At 38.8% G+C, this 26,984-nt stretch overlaps 1 protein-coding gene across 2 annotated transcripts in view; it reads right to left on the reverse strand.

Annotated features, from left to right (window-relative positions):
* BMPR2 (bone morphogenetic protein receptor type 2) overlaps positions 1-26,984 on the reverse strand; it is an 81,192-nt gene that overhangs the window by 30,197 nt on the left and 24,011 nt on the right. For both annotated transcript variants that reach the window (XM_087707043.1, XM_087707050.1), the window contains exons 2-3: positions 20,066-20,239; positions 17,533-17,712 (exon numbers count right to left, since the gene is read on the reverse strand). In XM_087707043.1, the coding sequence (XP_087563169.1) occupies positions 17,533-17,712; positions 20,066-20,239 (354 nt within the window). The remainder of the gene's footprint in view (positions 1-17,532; positions 17,713-20,065; positions 20,240-26,984) is intronic.

Consider the following 26,984-nt stretch of genomic DNA (forward strand, 5'->3'; position numbering starts at 1 on the left):
CACTGCGCCACCTCGGCTTCTCTTCCTTCCTAGTATCTATCTCTCCCCACTTATGACTATAACCATGTTGCTTATATCTTTCAATTTATATTGTTTTTATTTGTTTCCTAGTATGATCTGATAGCTTACTAGAAACCTTGACTATCACTGTATTATGTCTTTTTATTTTTGATGAATGTATTTTATTTTCCTTATGTACACTGAGAGCATATGCACCAAAGACAAATTTCTTGTGTGTTCAGTCACACTTGGCCAATGAAGAATTCTATTCTATTCCATTCTATTAGTGAAAAGAGAAGGGAGATTAGAATATATGTGTGTGTGTGTGTGTATGTGTGTCTGTGTTTGTGTGTTTTCTGAGGTTTTCGCGGGTGTTAGTATGTAGGAGTAGTACGCGGGAGAAAACCCGAATAACCAAAGACCTACATATGATATATATCATCTCACACGTACATCAGCTCACACGTACAAAATTCACTCCACTTCATTTCATTTCATTTCATTTATTATATTTATATGCTGCCCTTTTCCCCCGAAGGGGACTCAGGGCGGCTAACAAATCAAATCAGGGAAGGGGGGGTACAGACAAAAAATAAAAAATAAAAAATACATAACAATACATAATTTAAAAACACACAACAGTCATACCATTCGAGACGGGGGGCAACAGCTCTTTAGCCCCAGGCCTGTCGGAACAGCCAGGTTTTAAGGGCTTTGCGGAAGGCCTGGAGGGTGGTGAGGGTTCGAATCTCCACGGGGAGTTCGTTCCAAAGGGTCGGAGCAGCCACAGAGAAGGCTCTCCTCCGGGTAGTCGCCAGTCGACACTGGCCGGCAGATGGAATTCGGAGGAGGCCTAATCTGTGGGATCTGATCGGTCTAGCGGAGGTGATTGGCAGCAGGCGGTCTCTCAAGTACCCACTTCGTAGAAACAATAAAGAAACAAAACCTACAACTCAGCGACCTACTCATGGGCTTCGATGTCATATCCCTCTTCACCCAAGTATAAAAGAAGCCTTGACGGCTATCCAGAACAAACACAACCCCCCTAAACACATCCTGGACCTGACCAACCACTGCCTAACCAACACATACTTCATCCATAACGGACAAAGATACAAACAGATAGAAGGGGCACCCATGGGATCACCCCTCTCACCCGCCATCGCAAACTTATACATGGAACATTTTGAAACTAACGCCTTAGATAAATCTGAACACAAACCCAAACTCTGGCTTAGATATGTTGATGACACTTTCGTGATTTGGCCACACGGGAAAGAAAAACTGGACAACTTCCTCACACATCTCAACAGCCTACACCCCAAAATACAATTCACTATGGAAATAGAAGCAAACAATCCCTTTCTGTGATTAGCAAGACATTTGGTAGTCCACATATCTAAACACACGTAGCTATGGTGGTCTTACAAAGTCAATTTGTGTATGTGTGTATGTGTAATGATTATATAATTATATGCATAACTATATAACCATATATGATACAGTAATCAAACAAAATAATATGTGTTTTGACTGGCATAATTCCCACAGCAACTGGAAATAAAATGCAATCTACAACATCAGAATGCTATATAAAAGCAAAAATTCAATTAATAAAAGAACTATAAAAATAAAACTTATAATGATCAATTACAAATAAAAGAGCACTAGATTAAAGAGCACTATTTTAATAACAGACGCACGTTCACTAAAGCTTAGTATCTATATACCTACGAAGGAGTTAGTAATGTATCTACCAAAATTAAATTACATGTTGCTGCATAGAGCTTTGCAATACTCCATCTTATAGATTAATTACTATCAGTATAATTAAAAGTGTAAATATATATATAATTGGATTGAGTGACCATGGCATTCAAACAGCACTACATATTGTAGTGCAGGTCGTGAAGGCTTTGCAAGTTGACACATATATCACTACTGCTACTACTAGTAATAGAAATAGAAGTAAACTTGGTTATAGTCATTGACCGATTAAAAAACAGAAAGATAAACAAGTTATGTGACAGGAAATAAAAATGACATATATCACCATAAAAATGCAAAACAAAAGTATGTAGTCCCATTGTTTCTATCTGCACACTGTCACCGGGACATAAATCTCCTAAGAGAGATTTCCTCTCACAGAGCTGAAGAAAAGAAACAACAACAAAGTAAAACAAAGAAAAGATTTTTCTGTGAGCTGGAACTATTAGTTGCCCTCTGGAACGATCTCCCCGTGGAGATTCGGATGCTCACCACCCTCCAGGCTTTCCGCAAAGCTGTCAAGACCTGGCTGTTCCGGCAGGCCTGGGACTGATGAGTTCCCAGCTCCGCTCGAATTTGTTATGACTGTTGATGAGTTTTTAAATCTGTTTTGTGTATTTTCTTGTTGTCTTGTTTGTTCTCTTTGTATTCTCCCTTTCCCTATCCGTTTGTAAGCCGCGCTGAGTCCCTTTGGGAATAGGGCGGCATACAAGTTTAATAAAATCGAATCGAAAATCGAAGATACTGAGCAAGTCCTTAAGATTAGCTCACACTAGATGCAGTACGTGTTTTCTTCCAAATGCTGGCATTCTTCTTTGTTCTCATTCCTTCATTCGTTCTGGTGCCAATGTTCTGGCTAGATGTTTGGAAAATGTTTTTGGGCATCAAGGAGTCTGAAACTGGATTGATATATATTCTCCAATCTATGTACATATCCCACACCCATTTAACCCAGCGACTTCTAAAGACATTTTTACTATTTGATACAGAACCTGATTTGCTGCCCCTAACATGGGTTTTCCTTTGCCAGGCAATTTGATCCTTATAAAAGTTAATGCTACTATTTAGGAGTTCTATAGCCAGTGACGTGCAGTCAGGGGAGGCAGAGCCTCACCACTGTCATCATGAAAAGAAAAGGAAATGTAAAAGGAAAAAGGCTGAGGTAGTTGCTGCCAGAGTCAGAGTGGATGACTCTGCTTAGTGCTTAACTGTTTAAAAAAGCCTCTAAAAACAGTGCCCTCTACAGGAGGAGGCGGGAGAACCATGTGCCTCATTTAGTCTATCTTTATGATTACTCGAGCAGAGTTAAGCAAGGGTTAAAAGCCGAAAAATTCCTTATGTAGATGAGGCACTAGGAAGCATCTATCACTTTAAGCCGGTGGTTACCATTTTTCCTCAAATGAACTATTATCATTTGTATCTTAGTTTGTATTGTGAAATAACAGAGATTATTATTTTATACTGACAAACTGGAATCACCGTCATGTCATTAACCTTCTCCAGATGAACCAGGTGGAGGACAGTCAGCTTCTGCTCCTGGCCCAGGAGGAAAGAGGTGAGTCTGCGGAGAAGGAGGAGGAGGGTACGTGGCTCTGCGATGTGCAACAGGGAACCGGGGAGGAAAACATTTTCAGTGGCAGTGCCTTCAAGTTCTTGGGAGAATAGGTTGACCCCCTCTTCTTTGTGGCATCCCCTCAAATATTGGAACTCTGCTATCTTGTCATCCCTACACTTTCTTTTCACTAGATTAGACATACCCAATTCCTGCAAACACTTTTCATATGTTTTAGCCTCTGGTCCACTAATCATCTTTATTGCTGTTCTCTGAACTCTTTCTAGAGTCTAAACATCTTTTTTTATATTGTAACAACCAAAACTGGGTGCAGTATTCCAAGTGTGGTCTTACCAAGACCTTATAAAGCGGTGTTAACATTTCACATGATCTTGATTTTATCCTTCTGTTAATGCAGCCTATAACTGTATTGGGTTTTTGGTAGCTGGAGCATACTGCTGGCCCATATTGAAATGGTTGTCTACTACAATTTCTAGATCTGTCTCACAGTTAACTGTTGTCGAGCCAGGTTCTACCTATTGTATACCTGTGCATTTGTTTGCTAGCCAATCTGGAGTCCTAAGAAGGTTGAAATGTACTGCTTACATGCGCAGGCAAAAGGAAACTTCATCTTGAGAGGAAATACAAAGCTGGCCATGAGAAGGGAACTTGGAGGCAGGAAACCCATGAAGACAAAGGAATTTTCTTTAGCTGTTGCAATCCTCCTTCTGGACATATATGCCCAAGGGCTGTCAGAGGAAAATCTGAAAGCAACACTACTTCAGAAACCATTGCTCTAGGCAAGTTTTAAACCTCTGATAAAAATGATGCAAGGACTAGGATTTTTCAAGATACGCCCTGGAGTTTTCTGTAGCAATGTTTCATTTGCCTGATGGCAATACATCACTTTCTTTGAAACAAAATAGAATATAAGAATAGTAAGATTCTTATCTTCTGGGGCAGGGGATAGGTGGGTATCCTTATAACTACAGATATTAACAGGCACCATGTCATGCATTTCATAGCATTGCTCAGGAAACATACGTTGGACCTAGGTACTTGAGAGACCGCCTGCTGCCAATTACCTCCACCAGACCGATTAGATCCCACAGACTAGGCCTCCTCCGAATTCCATCCGCTGGCCAGTGTCGACTGGCGACTACCCGGAGAAGAGCCTTCTCTGTGGCTGCTCCGACCCTCTGGAATGAACTCCCCGTGGAGATTCGCACCCTCACCACCCTCCAGGCCTTCCGCAAAGCCCTTAAAACCTGGCTGTTCCGACAGGCCTGGGGCTAAAGAACCGTGCCCCTATCTCGAATGGTATGATTGTTGCGCTTTTAAATTATGTATTGTTTTGTGTTGTTGTCAAATTGTCTGTATCCCCCCTTCCCTTGTTTTGAGTTGTGAGCCGCCCTGAGTCCCCCTCGGGGGGAAAAGGGTGGCATACAAATGAAATAAACAAACAAACAAACATCCTTTCAGCAGTTAAACGCTACACACTTTTTCAGCATTCCCCGAAAGGCAGTTCTAGTCCATTTAAATAGCTCATAGATACTTTTATGTAATAGAAAGGCTTGTACAAGTAGGCATTTCCTCCGTGCAGATCAGAGGGAGGGGGAGCCACCCGCTGTCTGCCTTATTGGAGCCTGGCCTGTTTCTGTTTACAAATCCTGGAGCCAGACCGGGGCAATGGCTGGAGGCGGGCCGTCTGCTTCCTTGCTTACACTCAGCCTTTGTCTAGGACTAACTTTTCCAAGAATGTGTAACTCTGTATGTGCAAGCAGCAAAGCAGAGTTTTCCTACAGGGTTCCCTTTCCCTGGTCCCCCCCACCAATTTTATTCTAAAAGATAACATAAGGATTACGGTATTTATATTTTCCTCAAGATCTAAAAAAGACTTCCAGCCAAAATTACTTTACTCTTTTGCAGAATTGGTCCAAAATCCTCACATTTTCAGACAGAACAATTACATTTCTTTCCCTACTAACCAAAATATACTGGTTTTTTTTAAAAAAACGTAGTGGCTCCTGTACAGAATAATGGATTTGTGTGTGTGTGTCTGTATATGTGTAGAATATTCAATTTCAATAATTTCATTTCTTTATTGTTATTAGTTTTGGCAGAAATGTTTTCCATTTATCTTTTGTACTACAACTGGTTTGTAATCTGGCACAGATTTAACAGTCTTTTACTTCTGCTTTTTTATTAAAAAGTGTACAATATTCAGATCTGGACAAAGGAACTTCACAACCAGCAAGGGCATTGCTTCTGTATCTGTCAGCTGCTCCTTAAATGAGTATTTTCTTTTTGTGGGCTTATGTAGTTAGCTGGGTGCTCAGGAAAGTATGCTGCTGAATTAAGTAATTAATTTATTATACTACCTTGCATTAAATATCCACCTTAGATAATTAATTTGCTTTAAGAGACCGCCTGCTGCCAATTGCCTCCAATAGACCGATCAGATCCCTCATGCTCAATCATGCTCAACAGATTAGGCCTCCTCCGAATTCCATCCGCCGGCCAATGCCGACTGGTGACTACCCGGAGGAGAGCCTTCTCTGTGGCTGCTCCGACCCTCTGGAACGAACTCCCCGTGGGGATTCGAACCCTCACCACCCTCCAGGCCTTCCGCAAAGCCCTTAAAACCTGGCTGTTCCGACAGGCCTGGGGCTAAAGAGCTTTTGCCCCCCCCCACTCGAATGGTATGGTTGTTGTGTGTTTTAAATTGTGTATTGTTATGTTCATCTTTTTATCCCCTGTTTGTACCCCCTTCCCTGACCGAATTGTGAGCCGCCCTGAGTCCCCTTCGGGGAAAAGGGTGGCATATAAATGAAATAAATCCTAATCCTAATCCTAAGGATTATTTTGAGCTGTGCACCATTGCATATACAGGTAACTTCAATTTAAGACTACAATTGAGCCCAAATTTTCTGTTGCTAAGTGAGACAGTTGTTAAGTGAATTTTACCCCATTTTACAACCTTTCTTGCCACAGATGTTAAGTATTCACTACAGTTGTTAAATTAGTAACACAGTTGTTAAGTGAATCTGGCTTCCATATTAACTTTGCTTGTCAGAGCATCTGAATTATGACCCAGTGACTATCTTAAGTGTCATAAATCACTATTTTCAATGCCATTGCAATTTCAAATAGTCACTAATTGTGTCTTCAAATTCCATCATTTTTGTAATCATAATAGCAACAATGCATTGGAAAACCCAACTTTCTTTTCATTAATATTTTTCTCACAATTTGTGGGAACGTGTATTCTTTCTATACATTTGTTCATAGATGCCAACAGCAAATGGTCAGATATTGGCACTTGCCACAGGCATTATAGCCAGACTTTTTAAAAAGGGCATTCCTATTCAAGATTGTCAACATTTTATATTTTTCCATAAGGAAAGATGCTTCTGCTCAACTGATAAAATCTGGCATCAATGGAACCAACTTAGAACTAAGGATACATTTCCTGACAGTTGGAATAATTAATAAGTGGTATGACTCGCCTCCAGAAATTGTGGTGCTTCAACCCTAGATGTTTTTAAGAAGAGATTGGATGACCACTTATCTGAAATGTAGGGTTTCCTACTTGAGAAAGGGGTTGGACTAGAAGATCTCAAAGATCCCTTCCAACTCTGTTATTCTATTATTCTAATTTCAGTTATGGAGCAAAAAGCAAAGCAAAACCAAAAATGCTCAAATCCCTGCAGATTTCAGATGATATTTGTGTGAAAGGTTTACTTTTTTTTAACCACTACGTCAGTGTTGATTCCTAGTGACTGCCTGAATTAATCCTTACAATCTTTGTCGCAGCATTTTCATAAATGGTTCTGACCTTGTCTCCTTCTCATGGCTAAGAGAGAATGACTGGTCCAAAGTCATCCAGTTGACTTGTGCCTAAGGCAGGACTAGAACTACCAATTTCCTAGTTTCTAGCTTGATGCCTTAACTACTACCCCTAAACTGGTTCTCAACGTTCTTACTACTTCTGACTGTACCTATCACTTTTCTGCCTTACTAATTCCATTGGAAGCAAGTCGTTCAGGTGCTTCTCAGTATCATCAAGAGCCAATGCTCAGAACCTAATCTAACAATGTTGTCTCATAGACACTCTTCCCTTTTTTCTAAAAAAATATTTTTTAATTTTATACACATAAGCACATCAACAGGACACATAAACACATTAACAAAAATAACCACGTAACTTAAAAACAACCTAGGAACAATAAGTTCCATCGTATATCATACAGCAGTTCCGAATCGGTTTCTTTGCAGTTACTGTTTTCCTTTCTGTACATTTCTATCTTGCGTTCATAATCTCGTTACTCATTATCCATTTTTATATACATTTCTTTATTTATTTATACTTAGCTACTTATGATCAAGTATTATTTACCTATATTGTGCTTTATATGTTTACTATCATCTATTCTTTTACATGCGGTTATAGGTATACATTCACATAGTTATTATTTTTCTTTGCCATTCTTATATTATTATTATTCCATTTAAAAGGGGTATAAGGTATAATTTGGAATGTATTATTTACCATCCTTCACACCTGCTTTGACACCACCTTATTTTCTCTTTCTTTTCTTTTCTCCCTCCATTCCTTCTCTACTTCCTTCCTTCCTCCTCTCCCTCCCCTTCTTCCTTCCCTTACTTCTCCCCTACTCTTTACCCTCTGTCTTCTCCTTCCCCCTTCTCTTTTTCTCTCTTCCTCCCTCCTCTCCCTCCCACCCATCTCTCCTTACCTCTTTCTTCTTCCCCTACCTCTCCTCCACATCTCACCTTTTTTTCTCTTTCTTTTCTTTTCTCCCTCCCTTCCTAGACACTCTCCCCTATTTTGCCTCAATCTCTTATTAAAAAGAATTAGATCAGGCAGCTAAAAACAGTATTTGTTGAAATGTAGAAGCTATCTATTTTACAAAACCTCAGGGTAGCCTTGAATGATTTTGTCATCTCAGTAACAAACCAAAGAACATTAAACAAATCCATGTACTCTCACATAGTGACTCAATAAATACAGGAATGCATATATGTGAGTCAATCCAAGGATTTCTACAGTAGCTGAAAAAGAAATATTCATCTCTTCTTAAATCTAACACATTCTAATTTATTCTGTTCTGAATACTATTTATACAAAAATACATTATAATTAATATTAGACTTGTCACTGAACTAGCACTTACTAAAATGCAGCACACAAAATGGCCCATTCACTGCTAAAATGATAACAGTTTCTATAGCAACTGAGCCATGTTCTTTTTATTTACACGTTTAAAATATTATTTGCCAATGTGCAAGCAAGCGATAATAATCTACCAAAGAAGAATACATCCTAATATTAGAATAGAATAACAAAGTTGGAAGGGACCTTGGGAGGTTTTCTAGTCCAACCCCCTGCCTAGGCAGGAAACCCTATACCATTTCAGACAAATGGCTATCCAGCATCTTCCTAAAGACATCCAGTGTTGGGGCATTCAACAACTTCTGGAGGCAAGCTGTTCCACTGATTAATTGTTCTCACTGTCAGGAAATTTCTCCTCGGTTGCTTCTCTCCTTGATTAGTTTCCACCCATTGCTTCTTGTTCTACCCCCAGGTGCCTTGGAGAATAGTTTGACTCCCTCTTCTTTGTGGTAACCCCTGAGATATTGGAACACTGCTATCATGTCTCCCCTAGTCCTTCTTTTCATTAAACTAGACATACTCAATTCCTGCAACTGTTCTTCATATGTTTTAGTCTCCAGTCTCCTAATCATCTTTGTTGCTCTTCTCTGCACTCTTTCTAGAGACCCCACATCTTTTTTACATCGTGGCTACCAAAACTGAATGCAGTATTCCAAGTGTCACCTTAAACACCAATGATCTTCAAGACACCAAACAAAAATAAATAAATTCAAATTAATAGTGCTCATTAGATCCAGTTCTTTAAAAAAAGTATATGTACCCCTCGTCTTGGGAGCTTTTAAGGAGGAATATTCCTACTATTACTTACTATTATCTAAATGGATTGAATACTGATGGAATGGATTTCTTGTTTCAGTGGTGGGTTGCAGGTGGTACTCCCCAGTATGGGCATACGGAGACAGCCCGGAGCACCAGATACTGTTCCGGTACGGTGGTCTGGATGGCCCATCCACCCGCCCTCGCTTCTTAACGTCCTTTTACGTCTTCAGCACTTCCACAGCATGTATAGTGCCTCTGCGATGCTCCGATGAGTAGCTGGAGCATCGCAGAGGCACCAAGACGCATGCGTGCATTGCGCGCATGTGCACACGTGCTGAGCGCGTCCATGTGAACACCGGGAAGCCAGTTCCAACCGTACTGGTTGGAACGGAATCCACAACCTACCACTGTCTTGTTTCCTTTGGAAACTTTGCAAATCCCCAAATTTATTTCAGGAGTTTATGGAACTGATAGGAACCCAGAGAAAACACTCTTAGATGTAAGTTAAAGTCTGCATACACAACGCTAGAATGTTAGTCCATTCTTGATACTTTCACTATTAGGTTTTATTATATATCTAAGTGGAATTAGTTAAAACATTTCAAACAGGCACTTATTTTATACATATTTCTAAGAAAACCAAACGAAATTTAAAATTTAAAGAAAAAGATGTAGAAGAAAACATAAAGGAGAAAAGTTTCAAGGATCCTTTAATCCAGTGGTTCCCAAACTTGGCAACTTTAAGACTTGTGGACTTCAACTCCCAGAATTCTGCTGGCTGGAGAATTCTGGGAGTTGAAGTCCACAAGTCTTAAAGTTGCCAAGTTTGAGAACCACTGCTTTAATCAGTAAGGCAATCTATTTATATGTATTATTATTAATAATAAACAGTCCCTAATGCTAAAATAGTATTTTACCTTTCATAAAAATGTTCATACGAATCCAAAATATTGTTGGATAGAATTTCATTTACAATTTTCAGCTTTTAATAGCAACAGTACTTCAATTCATTAAATATTAAAACAAACCAGTTTTCTTATCTGTGCCCACATTAATTTGTATACAATACATTGTAAATGTAGCTTTAAAAATCTAGCTCTTCAAAAAGACGGACACTCAAAAGTTTGCTTCAAAGTCAGAAGCTTTCCTTTAGATTTTCATTTCTGAATTATTTGTGAGACCATAGTTTTAGTTACTTTGAAGGAGAAAGAAGCTTCCTTTAAGTAATTTTGGAAAGCTGCAATAGCATGAAATAATGTCACCCTTTAAATACCCCCTAGACAACCTGTGGCCCATTAGGTTATTATTTCAGAGATATTTTTTTTTACCAAATTCCTTGATGCCTTCATAAATGACAGAGTTTCTAATATACTGCTTTCATCTGAAACGTTCTTAAAAATGCAGAGAAATAATCAGTGATGTATGCCTTGAAAAGACATCATTTTGAACTGTATAACATAGTCAAACATCAGCTGTTGACTACAGGAAATATTTTAGAACACTTTTATACACTTTATGTATAAAATAAAGTGTATAAAAGTAAAAACACTTTATAAAATACTTTGTGTATTACGTCATAAAATGATTTATGAAAAAAATTATGTCACAAAATGTTTTGTAAAATTTGCCAAATTTCAATTACTTGTTTCTTGCAATTTGGACACATTCTGTAAATTAGCCCATTTGAGTTATTTTGATTGAATGGCCCTAAAATGGACCATTTTGCCTAATTAAAGTTTACAGACACAAGAATTTTAGTAGTATATAAATAAGATTAAAACAGATAAGACACAAGAAACAAAAAACACTTTATGCTAAAGCAAAGTACTCCTTCTTAATGTATAATGAACTACAGGGGACCATTTAAATAAAGAATATCAATTATAATGCATCAATTCTTTCCAATTTACATAATTAATTGCTGAGTTGTCATTATAATACATTAAATTAATACTCATCCCTCTTTTTTAAAGCAGGGATGTCAGTGAACATTTTAGCCTGAATTCCAAAACTAACTACTTTAAATTATAGGCGACATTTTAAAATTACACACTCTTTGTGTAATTTTACACAAGATTAAATCTTGCAACAAAGAATAATATCCAGTTCAACTGATCATATTGTCATCTTTCTCCTTCCCCAAAACTAATTCTTGCCAGGTCCCACCTCTGCAAAATAATCTGCTTCTACTGACTGGACCAACAAATACATGAGAAAAAAAGATTCTTCACTTTCTATTTACTGTAGCATTTCTAAGGATAATTTTATTTCTTGAGGTTCCAGGTTTTTTTCTGCTTCAAAGAGAACAGAGAAGGACAGGAAAAACCCTGCCTCTTCTCCATGTGGCTGTGGTGCAACAGGAAGTTGGTTTCCCAACAATTAAGAAAATAGGGAGATGGTGGGAACAGAATGTTAATTATCCAAACTTTTACATTGGTTCAGAAGACTAGAGCTCAGAGCTTCAGAGCCAAGGTGGTGCAGTGGTTAAAAGCAGCACTGCAGGCTACTGCTAGATCAGCAGGTCAGCGGTTCAAATCTCACCGGCTCAGGGTTGACTCAGCCTTCCATCCTTCCGAGGTGGGTAAAATGAGGACCCAGATTGTTGGGGGCAATATGCTGACTCTCTGTAAACCGCTTAGAGAGGCCTGAAAGGCCTATGAAGCGGTATATAAGTCTACTGCTATATTGCTAGCTCTCCGTTTTTTATTCTAGGACAATTCAGAATATTTCAGAATTAAACCAGTATGAATGTGACTGATTTACCATTTAGGGATTATCTTCAGATAGCCAAACAGCACAGATAGCCAAACAGCACAGTTTAGCCATTCTGTAATGTTGACAAGTTATAATCTGCTCAACTGCTATCTAACCCTTCAAATCTGTCGTTTCCATTGTTCTTCATGAACGTCAAATACATTTCTAAATGAACTTAGATCATCCTGTATTGCCAATGGCTTTTTTTTTGCCTGTCCGAGTTGCCAAATGAACATGTAAATGTTTTGAGATGGCAGTGAAAGGCTGAACTGCAATCTGCATGAAACTCAGTATTGGTTAGAACATCAATGTTTTCTGCTCTATCTCTAGATTGATCGATCAAATGTATTGATCTCTTGTCATGCTTGAAATTGCACAATCTGCTGAGTTTTGAAAGTTTTAATACGTTTTCTAATGTAGGACATCTGAAAGCCACTTAGCAGTGTTGTAGGTAATTGGCATCCATGAGAATTATGCTGCTGACCTTTCCTATGTAATGCCTTCTCATAAAATGGTGATTATTAGTCTCGACTGTAAGCAGATGCTAAATGTATTTGATTATTTTATACCCATGGCAAATATTTATGCCTTATGTTGGCAATCAAATTTGTAAATGTTTTAGATTAGTTCTACTATCGAATGTTTTTTTCTTCCTTTAGAGCAGTGTTTCTCAACCTTGGCAACTTGAAGATGTCCGGACTTCAACTCCCAGAATTCCCCAGCCAGCATTCGCTGGCTGGGGAATTCTGGGAGTTGAAGTCCGGACATCTTCAAGTTGCCAAGGTTGAGAAACACTGCTTTAGAGGTAACTTTACCATAGTCCCGCTTTAAACACTTTGCATTTCATAATCTAGTCATTTCACTTAATTTGTATAAGCTTGAAAAAAAATAATTTTAGGGAACAAATGTATCCCACCATATAATCTGCATCCTGCTTGCAGCAGCAATTGCCCTTTGGTGAAAATTCAAACTAACTCCTGATACCATTTTCCCATTCAATGAATTGTGGCGTTACATTTGAAGTATTTCCCATGAGATTATGAGCTGCCATAACACCATTTTCTCTAGCCAGAGAAACCAGGGTCATTGCCGTACACATTCAGAAAACTGGCAGACAATGAAGGAACACTCTCCTCCTCCAATTAATGCAACACATCTCAATGCTGTGGTAGCATTTTGGATTTGAAATCTAAATAGACAACTGAGCACATGGCAGCGGGAATACCATACTTATCTGTGACATTTGAAAGACATAGTTGCTCTAAGATGAAAACAGGTGCACTTTTGGGATAATCATATTTTCTGACATTAAGGCAGAGCTAAGCAGAACTAGAAATAAAAACATTCAATTCCACTACCATCCTCTCCATTATAACTACCAAATTTCATAAAAATGAATAGGAGAGAGGCAGAAGGAGTGTGTATTCACAGGAGGGGGGGGACTATGGAGGACGCCGGAACTCCAAGGCATTAAACCATCTTTCCGTGAAACCTACCGCTGCTTGGGATGTGATTGAATCCTGCAACTGTGGCTTATTCAAAAACCACCGCTTATTTCAATGACTAAATCCAGGGAGCCCGCCCCAATGGAGGCCCTGAAAAGGATTGGAGAAGAAGCTGGGCAGCAGACAAGGAAAAGGAGCAGATCTCCCGTTGACTTGGCTTTTCAACCTTTCTTGAAGCAATCTAAGATTGAGGACTTTGTTTTGGCTCAGCCTTCTGGTTGGGGAGCTTCTGAGGGCGTTGCCCCCGAGCTGAGAATGAAGACTTCCCTGAAACTGCGGCCCCTAACCACCCCTTGCATGAGCCTACCCTTGTAGAACTTTTGGCTCAACGACGTTTTCTGGTTGCAGAAACTACAGCGAGCATTCAGCTCCAGCTTGATAGAATAGTAAGTACTTTAAACTATTTAGTCTCCTGTATTACCAGTGGGTGTTCTGGGATGATTGCTCGGCAGTCGGTGGTGGCGACGGGGTGTTCCCTGACAAACCCCAGGAAAAGGTTTAATAAAAGCACTGGCCAACTGCTGAAGAAACTACATCTGCTAGGTTTTATGGAGGATGCCTTGGGAAACTACGGCCTTAGGACACCCAATTTAGGGTAGTCCAATATCTTGTGGACATTGACTTACAATATCTATGAGCCAGAGCCAACAAAACTTGCTCCCCCCCCCCCGACTCTCAACCAACTTAATAATTATGGATTGAGGATGGCTTCCTATTTTTATACTTTTGACCATTCCCAAGTATAGAAGATCTTTTTACCTAGCTCGCTTTAATGTCTTGCCCTCAGCACTTTTGGATGGTCGTTTTAAGAGGCTCCCGATTAATGAGCGGCTATGCCCTTGTGACAGAGCCGAGGTTGAAACTGTGGAGCACGTCCTTCTATTTTGCCCCATGTATAACGCAGACAGATCTAAGTTACTGTCTCTTCTTGAAATCGTCCCTTCTAGACCTGATGGCTGTAATGTGTTTGTATATTGCCTTGGAGGTGGCTCCTCATACATCACCTCTCAGGTTTCCAATTTTTTCTTAAGAGCTATAACCATTACAGGAGAACGCTGTAACTTCCCTTAGTTAAGCTTTTGGTGACTGATTGCTATGATGCTATGATCAATTCTCTTAAGTCTCTTTTGTAGTACTTGTGTTTTGGTCTGTGACCATAAATAAAGTGTGAGTGTGTGTGTGTGTGTTGTATTTGTGCTGATAAATAAATAAAGGGAGACTAGTATAGATCTATTTCAAGCTATTTAGCTCTCATCAGCTAGCCATACCCTTATTGGGATTAGAACCTGTGCTGTATTACATCTTAGGCAGATGTGTTAACCACTAAGCCACTAAGTCTCCCTTTATTTATTTATCAGCACAAATACAACACAAATGTAACAAAGGCAACAGTAAAAATATTGGGTTTCTGTCTGGATGGTCTCTTGTGATGAGCCGATAGACAGAGAATGGAAGCAGTAGACTTCCTCCCATATTTGGGCATACCAGAGGTTGTGACACTAAATACATATACATATACATATACATATACATATACATATACATATACATATACATACACATACACACACACACACACACACATATATATATATATATATACACACATACATATACATATACATATACATACACATACACACACACACACACACACACACACACACACACACACACACACACACACATATATATATATATATATATATATATATATATATATATATATATATACACACATACATATACATATACATATATATGAATAAGAATTATAAAGAATATAATAATTAACTTGGATTTTCAAAATATGTATCTGGTTAAGAACAACACATATTTAACACTATGGCCCTTTCTTTACTGATAATACTCTCCTACGGTGCAGAATTTAAGAAACAGGTCATATTAGTATTCAGGATGTATCTGCCAAGGGCTTTTAGGATTAAGATTAACAATGCAGGAAACATTTCTGAGAACTCAATCCTCAAATACATTAATGTATTTTAGATCAATGTGCAAGGGGCATATACTCTGTTATTTTCTTATTATTCACTCGCAAAGTCATCTTTGTTTCCAAGAGGGAACAGTAAGAATATTGATTTGGATTTTTTTTCAGCTCAAACTTGAATTATCCCATAATACTGGTCAATATCATTTACTGTCAGTTTCTTCCACTATCATTAATAATGTAAATATTAAAATAAAGGCCAATAAGGAATAAGAATACAAGGGAAAAAAATTCTCTTCCTATAACAAGCTTCATGTACAGTACTACAGCCTTCATTATCCTCAGGCCAATGCCAGTATTTTTATTATATTTCTACAAATAATTAACTTGGCAGACCTGTGATGATTCCTTAGCATGCTTTGAAAGATATGAAGAAAAATGTTGATTTGTAAACTAAAAAGAATGACACCAACAATGGCCAATGAGAATATGCCTTGAAAATAAGCAACCTTGTGGTAAAGTACATGTAATCCTCGAGTTACAACAGTTCACTTAATGGCTTTTCGAAATTACAAAATAACCCCCATCCCAAGTACTTATGACACAGTCCCTAAGTTACGAATGTTGCATCACCATGGCAGTTGTTCACACTTACAAACGACCACAGAGGCATTGCAACATTGCCCTGCCTATTCCACCACCACCCCAGTCTCCACAGGAAGATGCTTTTTGCGTCGAGACTGCAAGCAGGCAATGAAACCGCAACAGAGAGGCTGGAGATCAGACAGCTCATTAGATCTTCACAAGGTAAGTGACCCAACGCAGCAGGATGGGGGAAAGCAATTATGCCCCCAAAGGAAGGAGCAAAAGGTATCTTGGGGGAAGCTTGGATGGGAGTGACCATACTCACTTGATGTGATTCACTCCAACGAATCCTCAAGTTATGAATGTAATTAGAAGGCTCCATTACATTCCTAACTCGAGGATTACCTGCATTGAATTTTGCTGTTAATGGAACAAGGCAATCTCCTAGTACAATGCTGTAGGGATGGGACAAGGAGGAATTTTAATTCTTCCAAATATGAGTTGAAGGACACCTAACGGGGCATATAGATATTAAGCAATATTATTATCTTGCTATTAGATTCTGGTTTATGACTTACCATATTTTTCGGAGTATAAGACACACATTTTTCTCTCAAAAAAGAGGCTGAAAATCTGGGTGCGTCTTATACACTGAATACAGCATTTTTTGCCTCCCCAAACCCCGTCCTCTTCACCAAAATGGCCGTGCATAGCTTTTAGGAGGCTTTCAGAGTGCTCCTGGGGGCTGGAGAGGGCAGAAATGAGCAAAAAGTGGGCAGTTTTTTGCTCAATTTTGACCCCCCCCCCAGCCCCCAGGAGCACTCTATAAGTCTCCTAACGGCTCTCCATGCCCCTTTTTTTGACAAAAAAACGGGCCTGTTTCTTCTTCTTCTTATCCAGAAGTCCTCTGATTAATTCCCTTCCTCTAAGCCAGTGATGCCACAGGGAGGCGTATCTGCAGGGAGAGGGCGCATTGAATTATGGGTGTGGGCACGCGCATGCACGACCTCCCGCGCTCCCCCCACTTTTGGCACACGATGGCAAAAAAGTTAGCCATCACTGTCCTAGAGTAACAAATAATTATATCTAATAAAGAATATTTCAAAACTAAGGTTTAAAGTTTAAAATACAATTCCAACCTCACAAGTAAAATTCTATACTGATATGATGAACTCTTCCAAATGTCTGTGAAACAGATTTATTGAAGCTTATATTTAAAGTGATAATCTTACATCATTGTAGCACAGTATCATGAAATTTTATAAAGAGTATTAGATGTAACCAGGAAGTCTCAGTGCTTTTCTGGATGAAATAAATATGGGATCATTTACACATCAACAACAACAACAACAATAAAAGGATTTTCTTTAGCGTCTCAGACTCAACTCCACAATGATAGCAATAATATTTTTCCTTAAATCACAATTGCCGTTTCGTACTAATTGTAATTCAGTCTGGGGTAACTCACCGGAAGGTGTTGGATCTATAGGAACTGGTGGTGGAAAGTTCTCTGTGAAGTTGACATTGCACAGGTTGGTACTACAGCAACAGAAACGGTATGTCCCATTCTGAATCAAGGAAGGAGTGGTTGTTACTATGCATTCGTCAGCATAACACTCTTGGGGATCTCCTGTATGAGTCCAACATCCTAAAATAAATGGCAAGTAAAATAGTACATCAGTTTCATTCAGTTCATATTGTGACTCACCTTTGGATTTGGATTTGGATTTATTCGACTTGTATGCCGCCCTATTCCCCAAAGGGACTCAGGGCGGCTGAACAAAAGCCAAGGGGAGGGGAGAAATACAAAAAAGTAAGACAAAACAAGAACAGGACAATACAAACAATTTAAAAAACACAACAAGCACAACCAATTCGAGTAGGGGTGGAACTCAACAACCCCAGGCCTGCTGGGCCAGCCAGGTCTTAACGGCTATAGGGAAGGCCTGAAGGGTGGCGAGGGTCCGAATCTCCACAGGGAGATCGTTCCAGAGGGCCGGAGCAGCCACAGAGAAGGCCCTCCTCCGGGTGGTCGACAGCCGGCACTGGCCAGTAGATGGAATTCGGAGGAGGCCTAATCTGTGGGATCTAATGGGTCTATGGGAGGTAATTGGCAGAAGGCGGTCTCTCAAGGCGGTTTTCCCAAAGTGAGAGAAAAGGCTGGGTAATTATTGCTTATTCAAGAGCTTATTCAATTATTCAAGGTATGACTTCCTACCGTATTCTGCATAAACAACCATTTTCTATCCAGGAGGAGAAACAGGACAATATTTCACTGGCCAAGTATACTCAAAAGTGCTCCATTCAGAATGCTAAGTGGAGGGCTGTTTCTCTGTTTCATTCTGCAGAGTGTTTTTCTCCGTTGTCCTTGCTCTCTAAGGAGAACAAAAACCAAACTCATCCAATTTTATCCTAGATGGTATCATGGAACCAGAACTGGATGATACCAAGGAATTACAAATTTTAAATACACTGGGGGCTTGCTCAATCCCCCATCACCTAGCATTACCAAATATCTTCAGGGAATGAACCTGGTTCAAAGTCCAGTCTCATAGCCTTACAAATTTTAAACATTTTTTAAAAAAAGTTTGGACTTTTTTTTAAACAACCACTTTAAATGACTTTCTCAATACATATGCAGGCAGGTATGTATGTATGTACATACATATGCATTTTAAACTAAGCTATTTAATTTATAGAGAATAAAAACTAATTAGTATAATTGAAAAATATACATATATTTTGATCTTCAATGATCTGTTATATAACCAATGTACATCTGTACAATCATATACACTGTATATAACCATGAAAACCTTCTTCTTCAAGCTTTAAGCAGAGTTGAAAATTTATCCTTTAGTCCTTTACAAAACCAACCAACCATACCAAATTTTAAAACTTTGAAAAGCAATCCACTGGTACAATCACATATTTTTTATGTTTGTTTACCACTTCACAACAGTAAATCAAATACGTATAAAACAACAAATTATATTGTATGTACATCAGCAGTGTAGAGTTCCATTTGCGGCCTTATTAGCTTATAATAAACCAGGAATCTTAACTTACTAAGCTATAATATGACATAGTTCCACCCTTTGTACAAGCATATAAGCTTGTTAGAAAGCACATATTAAAGAACACTGAGTTTGGGATTATGATTCTGAATACTGAAATCATCTCTACTGATTCTGATATAATCCAAGTCCCTTACTCCCTGCTTCGTATATTTATCCATTTGTGCAAAACAAGAGTAAATGGAATTGCTAAGCATAACACTCTTCAATATATGCTTTAATAAATCAGCTCCTGGTTTATGATTATTACAAATTGAACGGTGATTCCTGAACAAGAGCCAAAACTATAATCAATGTAGGTCTGACTAAAAATTCTCAAAGGTCTAGAGATTGTAGCCTTTAATGTAACAATAGATGCGACAATCCATGTACAGTAGAATCTCTGGTCATGACCAAATTGGGTTCCAATCGAAAAATTCACAATTTTTTTTTTCCGCAGCGGATTTCCCCTTCCGCGCCAATTTTTTTGTATGTGCCAAATTTCCAAAATTAGGTTCGGGTCATGATCAAATTGGGTTGCGGCCAAAGTTATGGAACGAATTATGGTCGTGACCAGAGGTTCTACTGTACTGTATAATCTATGTACTGTTAGTTGTTATAAATACTGTCGTGTTGTTCCTTTTATATCTCACTTGGATATAAAATCTTAAGAGTTTTGAAGCTGTACATCTGCTCAGGAAAAAGAATGTAAGCAGAAAATATCCCAGGAGGCTAGAGGTTATAGGTTTCTGATAAATAGATGTTTTGGGATAAGCTAACATTCAACAGCAGCCATTTCTGGGGAATTTCCCATAATAAACTCTATATTTTCCAAATACCTCCAGTGCCAAAACGGTTAGTAATCCATGGCAGATCTTCATTAAAAATATTACATCAAATCATAGTAGAAAAAAAATAAAACACCACCACAATGGTTGAAATTACCTTGTTTCACAAGATGTATTTCTCCTTCGCGGGTTTTCTCCCAGAGACCATAGCAGGTACTTCCTTTCGTACATAAAACTGTGTCATTCTCTTGAGAAATCTGACTTTCACTAATTCCATGTTTATTTTGGTCGGAGTCTCTAAAAGCACATTTTGTCTCTTCACCTTGTGCAGCTAAAGAAGAAAATTAAAACTATTATTAAGATTATGCCAAGGTTTAAAACTAGACATAGTTGACAAAACAGAAGAGCAATTTTGGTACTTCAGAATTTATCTGTAAAAGGAAAATAATGGGATTCTAATTAATATCAGTACAATCCATTTGAATGTACATGAAATAATTTTCCTTGGCAATTGGTGTCTGTAGGTGATTTTACACTATGTTCAATTCAGTGATGCAATTCAGCGGGTTCTATCTGGTTCGGGCGAGCCGGTAGCAGTGGCGGCAGGAGGCTCGCCCACCCACCCGGACGTCATGACGTCCCATTTTTGATGCTCTGCGCATGCGCAGAAGGTCCTGCGCATGTACGGAGGTGGTGCATGCGCTCACATTGTGAACCGCTAGCGAAGGTAAGTTGATTTCACCCCAGTATTCCTTTTTATTTATAAACATTCTATTACTCCCCGAATGGCAATGTTTTGAATCATATTAAATTGTGAATATGATAAAAAGGATCGAGCTCAATTCCCAGTTTCAAATGATGTGTTGAATTACCACTTTGGATCACTACTCAACTAAGTGATAAAATCCCTTTAGCTTTTGATTGCTTTACTGAAAAAGTGATAAACAAAACGACAACTTGTCTGTTATAAAGTACTTTCCAGTGGCACAGTACATGAACACAGAAGGGGGGAGAGGAGAAAGGAAGAGGGAGATGGGACAGTACATGAACACAGAAGGGGGGAGATGGCACAGTACATTAACACAGAAGGGGGGGAGAGGAGAAAGGAAGAGGGAGAAATACATCTTTTTCATCTAGTGATGTTTAATACTATATTAAACAAAACAGAACACTCCCCCAAAGATGAAAAATAATCTGAACTAAAAATTTAAAATAACAAAACACTTAAATAATTAATCTTTTATCTACTATGAATATAAAATCCATAAAATAGACATACAGACAAACGACTAAAATAACAAGACTTCAATTTTTCCCAAATATTCATTTGTTAAACAATAAAGGAAACCTCCATCATTTTTAAGTTATATTATATCCTCTGCATCCTCTGCATTAAAAGCTACAATCAACATTTGTAAAACGTTAAGACAAAATATATAATTTAGATAGACTGATATGACACATTCTGGAGTAATCTCAGTTTGAAAACTGCAGACAATTTGTTTTTCAAGTTGTATTAGTCAAGTAGCATTATTGAAGATTTAGATCAGTTCGCTGCCAATTACATTTTTAAAGCATTTGAATTACTATAAGAGGAATCTGGATTGTTTAAAATGCAAAGTGGCAGTATATTCAAATAAAACAACTTTTGATTTCACAATGGTCCAGACCAGGGGTGGGTTTCAACTGGTCCGCGGCAGTCCGCGCAGACCGGTTGGTCGGTGAACCCAGAAGTAAGTAACTTCCGGGAACGCCGAAGGGCCCACCCGCCCGCCCTCCTTACCAGTCTTTGAAGGCTTCTGTGCTTCCACGCAGGCGCATGGCACATACAGCGCCTGCACGATTCTCCGTGAGCAGCTGGAGCATTGTGCAGGCGCTAAGACGCATGCGTGAACTGCATACATGCACGAAGATGCCGCCGGCCCCGTTCCAACTGTACCGGTTGGAACGGGATGAGCAACCCACCACTGGTCCAGACACAACTGAGTTGGCTGTATTAACTACAGGTTGTATTAACAAAACAATGGCCTGAAGAACATTAAATTATAAAGAATTCTGGATGTTATTATATGAGGAATAGAGTGAAGGTAGCAAGATTATACTTCAGTGTCAGAAAAGCAGTGCAACCCCAAATTTACAATCCTGGCTCATAAATATATCTTTGCTTTGTGTTTATGAGCATAGTACAGGGCGGGGCATAACCTTTTCCTAGGGGGTCACAGCAACACTTGTAATAACAACACAAATAATTCATACACCATTCGAAAGCCCATCAAAAACTGAGTTTATTGACACGATTTAATAGTCAGTATGACCACCATTAGCCCTTCGAACAGCATTCAAACGAGGTGGATAAGAACACAACAAATCTTCAAACAGTCATTATTTTGCAATTCTAGGGCGGGGCATAACCTTTTCCTAGGGGGTCACAGCAAGATCGACAGCAGTTTACAACTTCCGCGACACCTCATTTTAAAGCCCATAAAAAACTGAATTGAATGAGCTATTAAATGTTAAATTTGCTTTAAGAATGGCTGGAAAATTCGATTCGGAAGAACAAAGGATCATTGACAGAATAAAATGCATTGCCTTTCGAGAGGCACCTCGTTTGAATGCTGTTCGAAGGGCTAATGGTGGTCATACTGACTATTAAATCGTGTCAATAAACTCAGTTTTTGATGGGCTTTCGAATGGTGTATGAATTATTTGTGTTGTTATTACAAGTGTTGCTGTGACCCCCTAGGAAAAGGTTATGCCCCACCCTGTATACAAGTAGTCCTCTCTTAATAATCAATAGCTTAAGTGACCATCTGAAGTTGTGACAGACCCCCTCCCAAAGATACTTGTGACCTAGTCCCAAAGTTACAGGTTGCTCACCTTTACGGCCAACTGATAGAGAATATTTGTAGCTCAGGGATGAAATGTGGGGCCCCTGATGCTCTCTGAGCTTCACTGTTTTCTTGCAGACGTTTCACTATCCAAACTAAGTAACATTATCAGTGCTAGTAGGGAGTGATATTTGCTCTCAATTTATATTTGTCAATGTTTGTGGAAGGGGTCTTAGTGGTTCTTTGGCTGGGCTGCAAACAAGATCTAACTCCAACTCCCTACTGCCGGGATGGCGAAGCTATGGCATGCGTGCCACAGGTGGCACACGGAACCATTTATCAGGGCACATGAGGTGTTGCCTTGTTAGCTGGCCAGCGCGTATCGTGCGAGCTGGCAAGCTGAGTTCAGCCTTTTTTAAAGCCATTTTTCGCCCTCCCCAGGCTCCAGAGGCTTTATAGGAGCCTGGGGAGGGTGAAAACAGCCTCCCCCGGAGGCCCCGGACGCCCTCCGGAGGCTTCAGAAGCTTCCCTGAAGCCTCCGGAGCACAAAAACCAGCCCTGCGAGCCCCCTGGAAGATTAGGAACAGACTTCTGGTTTGATCGTATAACTGGTTTAAGCCCTCCGGAGCCTTCAGGGGCCTTCCGGAGGCTTCCTTGAAGCCTCCGCAGAACGAAAAACAACCCTATGAGCAAACCGGAAGTCACCTAGTTTTAGTTTAGTTTTTTTGCGCTCCGGAGATTCAGGGAAGCTCCTGAAGCCTCTGGAAGGCTTCCGGGGCCCCCGGGGGAGGCTGTTTTCACTCTTCCCACGCTACTATAAAGCCTCTGGAGCCTGGGGAGGGTGAAAAAAACATGCAAAAATGCCCCCAATGCATGCTGGTGGGGTTTTTGCACATTGCATTATGGGTGTGGCACGCCCACACACGACCCCCCTGCGTTCCCCCCGCTTATGGCACGCGAGCCAAAAAAGGTTCGCCATCGCTGCCCTACTGAAATGTTACCTAATTTGGGTCATGATTCATTTGTAAGCAAAATCACCAAGTTCAGAGAGCATCAAGAGTCCCTTGTGATCAACTGCAGAGATTCGGACAGAGAGAAAGGCCTGCAGGGATCCAGTCTGGAGGGGGGAGGGGAAGGGAAGCAGGCCCAAAGGCTGTGGTGATGCAGAAGAGATTATTATAGATTACTGGAAGAGTTTCATTACAAAGAAAAAAGCCTTGAGAAATAAGAGATAACTGAAAGTTTTAACAATCATTTTTCAAAGCACAATCATCTTGTCTAAGAGAAAATGGTTACCATTTTATTCTAATAGGATTTACCTAATTCTACACTGTGGTAATAAGTATTGTTTGTGTTTTTAAAGGGCAAAAAGACTTCTACTTTGGTAGGAAACACTAAATCACAATGTATAATTTTTTTTAAAAAAAATTAAAATCCCATCTTTATTATTTTTATAAATAACTCATTACTTTCCATACAATTTTCTTAAGATATAGTTTGGATGTAAATTGAATAAACTGAATTGCAATTATTCACAACTATTTTTAAAAAGTGGGAAGGGAGTTAAAAGTATTTATAAAATTGTTTCATGCCTATGAGGGGGGGAAAACTGTACTGTCTCATGAACACAATGACATAAATCTCAGAACAATCAATCCAAATTTTGCATGAACACCATGCACTTTATTAGTTATATACTATATGAGAATTTTTCAGACATCTCTGAAGACAAAAGAGCTAATAATTGTGAGTTGTATATAAAGTTTTATTCTCAGAAATATTTTTTTTTTCCTGGAACACTCAGCTCCCCTGTATTTTCTGATTCTTGGCGAGAGATAATCAAAAAAACAAAGACAGGATATTTCAATCTCATGTGACAAAGAACTATTCATTTTTTGAATCTAAGCATAAATATAACTGATGTGAGTCAGAGGAAAAGTGAGGATTTATATATTCTTGTTAAGTGTTTGTGTTCCCTACAAATAGTCATCCCTACAAATGTTTACTAGTTACAGTATATACTACCTTTGAATTTACAAAATTAAAACCACAATATTGCTGTTAAAATTCAGATAAACATGCTATAGGTTATGATGTAGGGTAGATTGTAATTAATAGTATGGAAATCCATTATATATACACCCAGAATATAAATTGTAATCTGATATTTACAAAGGCCAATTCACAGTTTCAGAATTTTCAAAGCAGAGAGAACAGAACAAATGTATAACATTAATATTGTAATCTTAATGATCTCTTGGAAGTTCTTCCTATAATAGCAATTGGATTTACTTCATTATCATGTGGAATGTTCTTCTGAGAGATCGCATCTATAAATAAACCTCATCAAATATTAACTCCTGCATAATTAATTCCTGATGTGTTATGATGTCACATTGAGAAAATGATCGTGTGAATTGATCCCAGACTTTCATAATCACTCTGAATTGTAATGAAAGTTTTATAACTTTGGCCTTGTAATGTTTCTTCCTTGCAATTTTTTTTCAAACAAATGATCACAAAACAAAATATCAGATATACTGGTCTACGTTTAGCAAATCCAACAATTCTGCTTATTCTATTGGCATACTGAAGCTGAACAAATTGGTTGTTTTGTTTTACATTTTCATGGTTTTCATAAGGTCATGTAAGCAAATGTTATACTTTTTAAATTAGTCATTTTGGTTATGTCCAGTACGTTTTCCTTAAATAACAATATTTTGCATCCACTTTTTTTCTCTGCAGCTTCCACGTATGTTTCTTCATCAAGCTTCCAGCTAATATTTAGCAGGAATGGAAATCCTCTGGCAAATTTATCAAGCCTTAAACCATTAAAACTGGGTAGAGACCTAGATTCTTATTAGAATCAAAACAGCACCCCCCTTATTGCCCGACTCTTGAAAAGAATGCAATCTAAAATAGCACATTCTTGATTTGTGCTCAACTTCTTATTTAGGACAATGTCTGAATTGCGGGAAAGGCTTTCTTGACCTCTTATTACTTTTTGGATATAATAGAATTAGCTAAGTAGATGATTATTAACATTACAAGCCAGTACTGTCTTAAAATATCACTGACTTTCTTTACTCTCTCTACCTTCAAATGAAATATAAGCATATAAAGAATGGTTGCTGGAATTGAGTGTGCAGTGATTCACTTAACAATTGGGGCAAAAAGGTTGTATAGAGAAAATACACAAACCTTTTAAACAAGAACTGTTCAAGCTAAATAATGAATATGTATTTTTAAGCACAATCATACATAGTTAAATACAATGCACTACAACATAGATTGAATAATGCTGTTTATTAGTTTTTTGTAAACACTGTTTAATTTCTAAATTCTATTCTCTTTAAATAAAAGACTGTGTTAGCAACCTACTGTTTTCCAGACATGTTAGACTGTAGAACGTGAGCCACAAAGTAGCTGCATAACATTTATCAGAACTGGAGAAACTAAATGTTTTATCTTTCACCTAGAATGAAGTTCATGGATTCTTCTAGATTAGATGAGCTTCCACTTGCCTCAGCTGTGCACAGCCAACTGTTAGTGGGCAAAATTGTTGTCTCTCAGACCTTAACTATTTGCAAAGCATAAAATAAACTTTTAACAATTGTCAGTTCAGAATCCAAAAATTATAATTTATTCATTTAATGAGAACAAGTAAGATTCCTAGACCTTTCCAGACATTCTATTCTGGTAGGCTGCACAGCTCTAATTAATCCTCTAAATCCTATATCAAAACATTTATATTATTGACAGGTCACTGTTTGCGACATCAGCAGCAATTGTTGAAATCTCTGGGAAGATACATACCTCCCCACTGCAATTTTGCTGTAAGTTATGGATGCCTTGAAGATTGATTTTATTTTATTTTATTTTATTATATTTATATGCCGCCCTTTTCCCCCGAAGGGGACTCAGGGTGGCTCACAATTCAAATCAGGGAAGGGGGGTAGAGACAAAAAATAAAAGACGAAACATAACAATACATAATTTAAAAACACACAACAGTCATACCATTCGAGACGGGGGCAACAGCTCTTTAGCCCCAGGCCTGTCGGAACAGCCAGGTTTTAACGGCTTTGCGGAAGGCCTGGAGGGTGGTGAGGGTTCAAATCTCCACGGGGAGTTCGTTCCAGAGGGTCGGAGCAGCCACAGAGAAGGCTCTCCTCCGGGTAGTCGCCAGTCGGCACTAGCCGGCGGATGGAATTCGGAGGAGGCCTAATCTGTGGGATCTAATCGGTC

Source organism: Thamnophis sirtalis, unplaced genomic scaffold (genome assembly GCF_051295495.1).
Source record: "Thamnophis sirtalis isolate CommonGarterSnake01/CBP01778 unplaced genomic scaffold, rThaSir2_p1.2 scaffold_1, whole genome shotgun sequence".
In the NCBI taxonomy this organism is placed as follows: domain Eukaryota; kingdom Metazoa; phylum Chordata; class Lepidosauria; order Squamata; family Natricidae; genus Thamnophis; species Thamnophis sirtalis.